Source organism: Anoplopoma fimbria, chromosome 5, assembly GCF_027596085.1.
Source record: "Anoplopoma fimbria isolate UVic2021 breed Golden Eagle Sablefish chromosome 5, Afim_UVic_2022, whole genome shotgun sequence".
Classification (NCBI taxonomy): domain Eukaryota; kingdom Metazoa; phylum Chordata; class Actinopteri; order Perciformes; family Anoplopomatidae; genus Anoplopoma; species Anoplopoma fimbria.
The window spans coordinates 6,642,039-6,652,598 of NC_072453.1; the positions used below are offsets into that span (position 1 = coordinate 6,642,039).

A 10,560-nucleotide genomic window follows, 5' to 3' on the forward strand; every position below is an offset into this window, starting at 1 on the left:
TGCAGCGGGCAGCAGTTGGGTATGATGGGGGGATGGCAGAGGATGACGGTTGGGATGTTGGACAGAGGGCAGAGAGCTGGTGAGTGAGGGAGAGGCAGTTTGAATGTAAGCACTTTCAAACTGCATTCATAGGAACCATCACAATGTGGAGTTTCTATTCGGTTCATTATCCTTCGCAAACAGTCACCTAATCTCTCCAATCGCTCACATAAAATGTTGTTTTCCAAAATGTTGAATAATCTATGACCTTTTTCTATGGTCGACAAATACACTGAAACTATGTGGAATCCAATCAAATGTCCATGTCTTTTTTCTCTAAGGAACATGATTATAAGAGATGAGAAAATACGGTATAATAGTTTAGAAATAATCATATAAATCATGAGCAGGAGAAGCAGGATAATTTAAAGACGATTCTGGCATATACAGAGCAAGCTTAACCTTTACTCATATCAATAATGAAAAATAATGTTGATATTATTGAATGTGCCTATATTGAGATGTCAATCAGGGATATGGCTCGGCCAAATATTTATGACTTTCCCCTATTTGATAATGTGCTTTTCTTGTGCAACAACAAACTAGTAGGGAATTTTATTTGTGTCTAAATTCTGAATGCATGACGGGAAATCCTGAGTTAAAAAAACCAAGATATGTCTTAAATTAGAGTACATGGGGTTAGGAGCAAACAAAGCAGGAATTTGAGTAAAACTTAGTGACAGATTGTTATTTTGCACTTATGGATAACAGCAAACATGCATATACAATTATTTCTGTATAACTCAAAATGTTAAGTGTACGAAAGAGGAACATATTGTATGCCATTTAGTAAATGCTTGGTAGAAATGTGTGTCACTGATCTAAGTTTAACATCTTTGAATCTAAACTTCTGAACTCACTATCCTAAAAACCCACTTTTACAGAGTTGGGACTGGGGCTGGCTGGGTAGCTGGGTGTTCTGGGGGATCAGGGGACCCGACTGGCGGAGATAGGTAAACACAGCTGGGGACACACAGTGCTGGTGGGTCTGCAGCTCAACGGCCCCCTTCACAAATTTATCAGTGTGTTTGCTCAGGGGATGTGCTCTAAGCTTCACACGCTGATCTCTGTACGGCGCCTTCCCAGAGGCACAACAGGCTGGGATGAAAGTGAACCCGGCCACAGTCACAGCCTTGCTAATTCCTCAATGGCTAAACTTGAATGTTCATCTCTTTATAAAGGCCTATAAAGGTCATCTATCTGTCTCAGCGTGTTGTTGAATCTCTCGGTGGGTGGGATGGCCCTGATGATATATACTAAATTCTTGATCATAATCTTACCACTTTTCTGAACATGCCACCCACAAATGAAATACATTTGTCATGAAGCCGCCCCCATTTTTTTTTTTATCTGAGCATATAATATTTGCAATATTTTGGCACATGCTGCTTTCATCTTTACTTATCAGGAGTCACACTTTCAGTCAGTCCAAGGGAGGTATATTACCTACATATATATCATATGATTCCGAAAGTCTTCATATATATATATTTTTTTAAATAACAGCTCAGTAAAGATTGTGCACTTGTGTCACTTTTTAACTTTGGATGAAACTTTTGTTATTGAGCGCCATCTGCAGGGTGTCTTTTGTTGTGTTGTGGGTTTCTCCACCCGTTGGAGCAGTTAATTCACATGGGGGCATCCTCATTTCAGTAAATCAAAATATATTTAAACAAAGATCTTTTTACACATGTCATGCTCAATCAATAAAATGGACATCCATTCATTGTATGTTCTCTTATTTCACATTTCCTCTATAATAAACTATTTATCTAGGTAGTAGGCAATTTGCCTTTTGCGTCAATTTTGTCTGTAGGGTGAACGCGAAAAAAACGTCCTTTCGGCTTCCGTCGACGTCGCCTATGCTCTTGACGTCAGCATAACAACAACCTGTCATGACAGCTCGTATGGGTAAAAAAATACCGATTAGGATATCAAAACATATAAAATCCGTTTCACCTGGATGTAAGATTACTTCTTTAAGGTAAGGTCGGGAAACCGCGGATGTAAGGTACAAACCATAACTTAAACCATAAAATTAGAAGGCAAATGGCTGTGTAGCGAATGAGCTAACCTAGCATTAGCTCATTTCTGTTTTATGAGGCTGCTGAGCGGTGTGGAGGTAAATGTGAGAGAAATGCAAAGACGACGTGTTCAGGCCCTTGGTACCCAGAGTCCAGTCAGTTGCTGATACATTGTGTCACTACAGGCATCAAACACCCGGCGTGAGCCGACAGCATAGCTCACTATGCTAGCTTAGCTAACCAGCTAACGTCAAGCTAAGCAGCGATCTCTCGTTCGCTGCTTAGTCAACCAAAGTTAACGCATTGTCACACTGTCTCTGTGCTCTCTGCTGCAGAAGCTATACATCAGATGTTAATAAGCCCAGCCTTAATAACAATGTCAACGTGATTGGTTTACAACCTCTAACTACGTGTTACAGCTGTACAGCCGGGTGAGACAATGAGTGTACAATATTCAGCTAGCTGTGCTGCTCGTTTACTCACTACTGATGGCAGTCGAGCCACCTCGCTGTATTTTTTTTCTGCTGTGTGCACAGTCAGCGAATTAAATAGCCTTTTGGGTGGCATCAAGGACTGCACCTAATGCGACCAACACGCGCATTGCAGGTGCATTGCAGTGAATGTCGACTTAACTTCATATTCACTGGGTCTCTGGTCTAGTGTGTGAGATCCAGGAGGGGCAGGGCTTTCTAGGACCTGTCAGCTAGCCAGCCGGAGACACGGGGAACAGAATCGGGAAGCAGGGCGAGGCGGGCCCCGCGGAGCCGGTGGAGAAGATGGCCGGTAGCCCGGAGAAGAGTTCCACCGCACAGGAGCTCAAGGAGCAGGGGAACCGGCTGTTCCTCTGCCGCAAGTACCAGGAGGCTGCTACATGTTACAGTAAAGCTATTGTGAGTAACTGTCATTATGAAAGAATAGCATCAATGGTGGAATGGCGTCTCCTTAACAAAAACGAAATACAACCTAGTATTGTCTTAATTAAATACAATCAATGCATTTTTTTGTGAGTCTCTTTGTAGTTTAGTCTACAGTGCCGGGATGTTAAAGTGGAAGTATATGCATTGTCTGGTATGTCCTGTCTCCCCAGAACCGTAATCCATCAGTGGCAGTGTACTACACAAACAGGGCTCTCTGCCATGTGAAGCTGCAGCAGCATGACAAGGCTCTGGCAGATTGTAAGCATGCACTGGAGCTGGACAGCCAGTCAGTAAAGGCCCACTTCTTCTTGGGCCAGTGTCACCTGGAGCTGGAGAACTATGACGAGGCCATCGGTAACCTGCAGAAAGGTCAGAGCAAACTAGTATATGATTGTGAAACCTTTGCAACGTTTTGTTCTAGTGTGTAGAAGCAGCTTGCTCATATATTGCACAATGTTACTCCTGTATTTCCTCATTTATATTTTTATTATTTTTTATTCTACTAATACAGTTGCTTATATCAGCTCCTCTGCTGCTAGGCACTTTATGGGCACAGTATATGTTTTCAGGGATGTTTATAGTATGCTTTGTCGGGGTTTCTATCATTGGAATAATAATAATAATTCTACAATGAAAGGTATAAAGAGTTTTACACATCTATATTGTTATGTTGTCTATGGAACAAGAAATGTCAAAGTGAGAAAACTGTAGCAAAAACTTTAATGGTATACCATTGTTGGTGTATTACTCTTTTCTCCAGCTTATAACCTGGCAAAAGAACAAAGATTGAATTTTGGAGATGACATCCCCAGCGCCTTGCGCATCGCAAAGAAGAAACGATGGAATAGCATTGAGGAGAAACGCATCAACCAGGAGAATGAGTTACATGCCTATCTGACTAAACTCATCATGGCTGAGAAAGAAAGGTGAGACTGTCAGTGTGCTTATTTGAGGGGGAATGATCTCTGGATGAAGATGGCAGATCACTGGAATAAGTGTCATGACGGTATAATAATGTCCTTTTTTTGTGGGTGAAGTGGTTATTTATAAAAACTTTGTATTAATGCAGAGAATTTGAAGAACACAAAGAGAAGCAGGACGACAATCAAAATGGAGGCGACGCTGCCAAGATTGCATCAAAACATGCAAGTTTTATATCTGTTTTTGACGGTTGTTATTCTTTCAATAAACAAATATAGTAATTCATATATTCTAACTGAATATTCATATGTCATGGCCTACTTTAGGACAAGTATCTAATGGACATGGATGAGCTCTTCTCTCAAGTGGATGAGAAAAGAAAAGTGAGTATGAAAATGAACTCATTATTATTAATATCAATTGAGCATGTAAGAGTTTATAATTCTGTTTATTTCCTCAGTGATTTCCCGTACCCACTTATACCTATTATGTGAGGACTCGAATTTATCCCTGCATGCATTGAGCAAAAATCAGGGAAACATCCTGGATAGGTCAACATCATCCATTACATGGCTGACAAACAGACAGACACAAACTGATCACATTCACCCACACTAATGCATCTTTGCTATCAGTACACACCTACTTCACACCATCTTCTTTGATCGTTGACATGGCAACAAGCGAAATAGACTCAAGCCCATTTTCAGATTTGTGTGCAGTTATGGTGGCTCATTTCAGATTTGATTTTAGGGTGTGGACATTCTGTCTGCATTGTTCCTTTGTTGTATATTCCAATTATCAGCTACATACAGTGCTTGCGTTTGCGGCTGTGAAAAAATGCACCTTTACTCTAGACAGACGGTTATGCTCTATTTCCAGCCCAAGCTGTTTCTATGGTAACCATCACTATTGGTTTGTCAGGGATTGCAGTGTTAAATTATCCTTGCTATAGTTAGTGATTGTTGACTGACCTGAGCTAGCTGTCACGTTATTGTCATTTGAAATGACACCACACTGACTGCTTACAGGGTGTTTGTTTTGTATGTGTACGATGCTCTGAAGGCCGAGGGGTTCAGTATAGAACTCGGAAGATTTTTTGAAATGTAATACCTTTTATTTCAACAATTTGATGATATTAAAGTTTGTCATTAAACTGTAATGAACCTGGTAAGACCAGGAAAAAATGATATCCAAGCTATATGTTATCGTAGCAATTCTGATTTCATATCCCTATATCTCTGATCATGACTCTGGCTGCGTTTTTGTCGTCTGTTCAGAAACGGGAGATCCCAGATTACCTGTGTGGTAAGATCAGTTTTGAGCTGATGAGGGAGCCTTGCATCACACCCAGTGGGATCACCTATGATCGCAAGGACATTGAAGAGCACCTACAGGTAAAAAAAAAAAAATCATGTCCCTCCAATTCTCAAAAATCGATATAATACTGTTTTTTTTTTTTTAATTAATTAACGTCGGCTAACTTTGGCTTCTGGTAAGCTTGTTTGGGTTTCTCTCAATATCTTTTACCAAATGCAAACCCTGCTATCTAACTCTCATTTTGACCAAATTCTGTCATTTTCACATAAAGCTAATTTGCAGTGGTTTATATGAATTACATTGAGACTGTCTGTGTCCTGAATGAATCACTATTCAAGTTTAGGTCATTTTGGACGGACGTTTTGGGTGTAAACTGCACAATGACTGGTTGCATACAACCGTTAGGCGGTATTTCTAGTTTCTATTGTGCTCTGATTGTGATTAAAATTGTTGTGTATTTGGAGTACATTTGAGGTCACTTACGTTTCCCAAAATGCACCGTAATATCATGTGAATATCTATGCTCACTTATTATTAAAACTATACCACAATGCATTGCTAATTTTCGGTCACCTAGCAACCAACAAGCGACGGTAGTGGGCTTGAGGAAAGTAAATAATGTATGATTAGAGATCAAAGAGAGGAATTTGGGCTACATACTTTCATAATGGTGGTTTTCAAAGTAAAATATTTTAGTGCTACGAATTCATTGGCATTTAATTTTCAATATATTCAGTAGTGGTTCAATTTACAAAATTAGGCAATCAATTGCCAGTAGGATTCAAATCTTTATAGTCATTATTTTCTTCCCTATTCTTGTGAGCCTGTATGATTTTTTTTTTTTTTTTTTTTTTTAAGCCTTAATTCACTTGTTACTTGTATTATAGGTGTGGTTGTACCCAAATAAAAGAGTCTTATTTGCATACAGTATATTCTGTATTCTGTAAATTCAACCACAGATGCAAACACTAACATTTAACCTGCTCTCTGTGCAGCGAGTCGGTCATTTTGACCCAGTCACCAGGAGTCCTCTGACCCAGGACCAGCTGATCCCCAACCTGGCCATGAAGGAAGTGATTGATGCCTTTATCCAGGAGAACGGCTGGGTGGAGGACTACTAAAGGAATCACCCCCCCATCTCCCATCTCTCCATCATACCCCAACACAAGCCTGGACAACACAAGACTGTAGAGAACAGATCACCCCTTGCCTGGAGATGTACTTTATACAAGCGGGAAATACCACTCTATGGACTACCAAATGAGAGCCGTGTATCTCATTCTGCCTCTTCCCCCCCACATTTTATCTTTGCTGTAAAACTCCCCACTCCTACCTTCGAGGCTCGGTGTTCATGGCCTGCTGCTCCCTTTAAAAAAAACATTCATTCTACCCCTTCTATACTTTCTCTCTTGCTTCCCCTTCCTTTCTCTCATGCTGTATCAAGTCTCTCAAGCCTGACTCCCTTCTTTAAATAAGGGGCCACGTTCTCAGGTCTGTCCTGCTCCCTCCCTACTCTGCCTCTCTTTCTCTGAGTGCCACAATCCTTGGAAAGCATCAGCATTGCACTCCAGTGTTTCACAGAAACCACCAATATTAAAGAGAAAACATCTTACACATGGTGGTTGAATACATAAACACATTGCCCTTTTAGTTGGCGTTTACTCCAGTATTTTTGGTAATTTTTTCACTAAACATTGGAGTGTTTGCCCACTTCATAATCACATTAGCTTAAGTGGTACCTAAAATGCCAAAAAAAACTCACTCACGAGAGTGACTAGTTTGTGTGCAAGTTTTACATAATGAAGGCCCTTTTCCACCTCCAGGTGGCGCTCCAAACATACCCACCCGTTTCACAATACTGTAATATTTTGAGAAAATATATAAGTATTTTTCTTTGCATATCAATCACACCCCATTACAGACAATTTAAATATGTTGAATGTATGCATAATACTCTTACGGTTTAGACCTGACCTACAGTAATGCAGAAGTGGGGGGGTTTTTCAGGATAATACAAAGTTTTCATGAAAGGCGGCCTTGAACTGGATGCAGAAAATCAACAAAAACAGCCGCTGCATAGAAAAAAAGTTTTCACATAGCTGGATATTAATTGAAAATGTTTGAATATTGGTGGCTGACATGAGTTGTTCAAGTTGATGCTAGAAACCTGCTGTCTGTGTCGTTCATAGAAACAAAAAATGTGCTTGAATGTTGTGTTTGACTCGTGCTGTTTTTCCATGAATGATGATGGGCGCTCACATCAGGCATGAAGTGATTTTTTTATTTTCCTATGCAAAGACAAGAGGATGGTTATTATTCTTCTCCCCTTTTTGCTGTTCATTTTATGCACCTCCCCCTTACAATGTCGCAGGTTGCACCAGTTTATGTAAACCAATCATCAGTGTGAGACTAAGTAAAGTTGTGTCTTGTTGCAGGGATTTGAGGTTTGCTAGCATCATTGTACCAAACTCCTCCTGTGTCAGAAATGCTGGAAGAGTTATAATATCGCATCCATACCTCAGTCCAATTTTTTGGGTGCTGGTTCACTGGCATTCTCTGTAAAACACATTTTCATTAGTTTACAGGTTTTCCAGCCCGAATGTGTGTCTGTGGTGAATTAGGCCTGTCGGTGGTTCATGTCTGTGTGCAGGCAGTGTAAATAATTTGCTTGTGTATCAGATTTTATTTCTTGACAAAATAGGGTTCTTTTTTTCTTTTTTTTTTTCTTGAGAAGTCCTAGAGCTTGAGAAACTGTATTAAATGTAGATATGTTGATAACATAAACGCCTGGTTCAGTTTTCATTTGTCCCCATTAAACCGCAAACTTTGAATTTGTTTGATGTTTTTATGACGCCATTAAAGAGATACCAAGTATGACGACGTCTGTACTGTACTGCTCAGAAGCAACCGATCAATAGCAATCAAATGGTTTCCAACATGTGAATAATAATAGTAGTACAGCTGTACTACAAAGCAAAATACCTGCTTTGCAGTACAATCTGTAAACTGAGCCCTGTAATAAATGCAAATTTGTGAAGCTAATTTTTTGTTTTTGTCTCAATGTCTGTTTTTGATTCTGTAGTTTGTTTCATACAAACTGAGTCAGTTTTTCACGTTTCTTCCTGCCATATTGCAGAAGTTTCCAATTGAATGATGCAATTCAGATAGCAACTGTCTCTAGCACATATTTAAGTTGCTAAATGTTTTCTTGAAAACACATACATTCTGATTATTTATTTAGCAAATGCAAAGTCCTTGACCAAGCCAAGGTATCCCTGAAATGAATGCATGAACCTTTGGGTTTATAATTGCACGTTTATTGCAGTTGTTGTCTTTTTTTTATCCACTCTGTCATGAAAAGCGACAAGAGGGGCAAACAATTGCCCTGAGATATGACACTGCAGATATTTAAAGCATCAGTAGAAATAAACTACTTTTTTAAATGTTATTTTTCAATCAGCATGAACAAAAGTTAATTAACATTTATTACTATTGGCAGTCATCTCAAAACACTGGCACATAAAATAAAAAAATAGTATCTGCGTGGTTACCACCAGCAGTTAGTGAAAAAACATGTTTTGGGTGACAACAACAATCTCTGCCAGGCTCTGACATCTGGTATGAAAGATTGTTCTCCCTGATGAGAACACTGTAAGTCTACCATGTGAAATGGACACACAAACACATAACTGAAATGGTGTGTGTTTGCATGAGTCACATGTAAAAGGACAGTGTCACCCAGTCCTCACACACCGGGCCTATTGTCAGAGCATCGTTGAACAGCTGACGTCATGGCTTGTGCTAGGAGGGAAGAGGACTGGGCACGGGACATTTGCAAGTGGGACTGAGTTAGCAACACAGAGGAACAACAAACAACATCAAAATGGTAAGAAACGCTGTTTTCTCGTAACTTTTTACATAATTTGGTCTCTGGTGTGACTTGTCTGTTCAGAAATGATTAGGACTTCATTTTTGGATACTCTCAGAGGATGATGGATGTCTTGTATGTGTTTGAAGAGTGGCAACACTGCAAGGTTTGCTGTGGGAATACTTGGTGTCTTTGGATGGGCTCTGACACTCTCCTCAGCCACGCAAGGTATAAACTTAACAGAATTTCATGAGAATTTTTTTTACCTTCAGATATATACCACCATATGTTGTTCAAACACTGAGTCAGGGTGTCTTAACTCTATCTTCTCTTTTTGTGTTGCCCCAGTGGGTCTGAGCGACAAAGTCCTGGTGTTCCCTTATGAGACGGACTTCAGCTTCGTGGCCCTGATCCCGCAGAAGGAGATGGGGCTAAGGGCCTTCACTCTCTGCATGCGTGTGGCCACTGAGCTGCCGGAAGAACGTCAGATCATCCTGTTCGCCTACCGCACAGCCGACTACGACGAGCTCAACGTGTGGCGTGAGAAGGACGGACGCATCTCCTTTTACATGAGTGGCGACGGCATCACCTTCCACCTGCCGCAGCTCACCACATTCCGCACCAGCCTCTGCCTGACCTGGGAGTCTCGCACGGGCCTGTCTGCTTTCTGGGTGGAAGGGAAACGCAGCACGTACCAGGTTTACAAACCCGGGCACAGCATCCGTCCAAAAGGCACCGTCCTTCTGGGGCAGGACCCAGACAAACACTTGGGGGGTTTAGAGGCCGTGCAGAGCTTTGTAGGGGAGGTGACTGATCTGAATATGTGGGACTTTGTGCTCTCCAGGAGCATGATCCAGGCCTGGCACTACGGGCACAAGGTCCCCAAGGGCAACATCTTTGACTGGGGCACCATGGAGTACGAGCTGAACGGGAACGTGATGGTGGTGGATGATGACTGACTCAGTGAGGAGTCGAGTGCAGAGAGGGATGAGGCTTTAGAGATCTGTGTTGGACTGATACTGATATGTGAAATTCTTTCTTAGATTCAGTGTTGTTTTATGTTAGGGCTGATCAACTGTTCTTCCATAAAGCCCACAAGTCTGAGGCTGAGTATCCTCCTATATGTATGCAGAAAACTGAACTGGCAACTAAAGCCTATATTTTGTGGGACACAGAAGTCAATTGTTTCACATCATTAACCTTTTGCTTAACAGTAACTCAGTTTAGAGTCAATGAATTAATCAATTATCTTATTTTTCATTTTTTAAAGTTTTTTTAAGTCTTTTGTGTCTTAAAGCTTCATCCTTCTATAGAACCAGTCTGTAAAGAAAAAAAGTTGATGTGCCAGAAGTATCCATAGGGTGGCACTCTGTACTAGTTCACATCAAAGAGAAACTCTGTTTCAAGTGAAGCATTAACATGCATCGGCTAATATGATATTGCATAGTTATTAACCAGGCCACCAAAAACT

The 10,560-nt window shown here is 40.7% G+C and overlaps 2 protein-coding genes across 2 annotated transcripts; both read left to right on the forward strand.

Moving 5' to 3' along the window:
* The first annotated feature begins 1,900 nt into the window (after window positions 1-1,900).
* stub1 (STIP1 homology and U-Box containing protein 1) lies at window positions 1,901-8,005 on the forward strand. The gene is made up of 8 exons (XM_054598674.1): window positions 1,901-2,023; window positions 2,724-2,953; window positions 3,151-3,349; window positions 3,741-3,906; window positions 4,050-4,125; window positions 4,228-4,284; window positions 5,182-5,298; window positions 6,217-8,005. The coding sequence occupies exons 2-8, from the start codon at window positions 2,840-2,842 to the stop codon at window positions 6,340-6,342; spliced, it is 855 nt and encodes a 284-aa protein (XP_054454649.1). The 5' UTR covers window positions 1,901-2,023; window positions 2,724-2,839; the 3' UTR covers window positions 6,343-8,005.
* A 1,221-nt stretch (window positions 8,006-9,226) lies between these two features.
* On the forward strand, window positions 9,227-10,048 carry crp1 (C-reactive protein 1). Its single transcript, XM_054599476.1, has 2 exons — window positions 9,227-9,317; window positions 9,438-10,048. The coding sequence occupies exons 1-2, from the start codon at window positions 9,227-9,229 to the stop codon at window positions 10,046-10,048; spliced, it is 702 nt and encodes a 233-aa protein (XP_054455451.1).
* Window positions 10,049-10,560: the final 512 nt, after the last annotated feature.

Excerpts from the sequence above, each read along its gene's own strand:
- crp1 (XM_054599476.1), top strand. The coding sequence starts at position 9,227 with ATGTGTTTGAAGAGTGGCAACACTGCAAGGTTTGCTGTGGGAATACTT. Across the intron at positions 9,318-9,437 it reads ACTCTCCTCAGCCACGCAAG|TGGGTCTGAGCGACAAAGTC; the intron begins GTATAAACTTAA and ends GTGTTGCCCCAG.
- stub1 (XM_054598674.1), top strand. The coding sequence starts at position 2,840 with ATGGCCGGTAGCCCGGAGAAGAGTTCCACCGCACAGGAGCTCAAGGAG. Across the intron at positions 2,954-3,150 it reads CATGTTACAGTAAAGCTATT|AACCGTAATCCATCAGTGGC; the intron begins GTGAGTAACTGT and ends CTGTCTCCCCAG. Across the intron at positions 3,907-4,049 it reads ATCATGGCTGAGAAAGAAAG|AGAATTTGAAGAACACAAAG; the intron begins GTGAGACTGTCA and ends GTATTAATGCAG.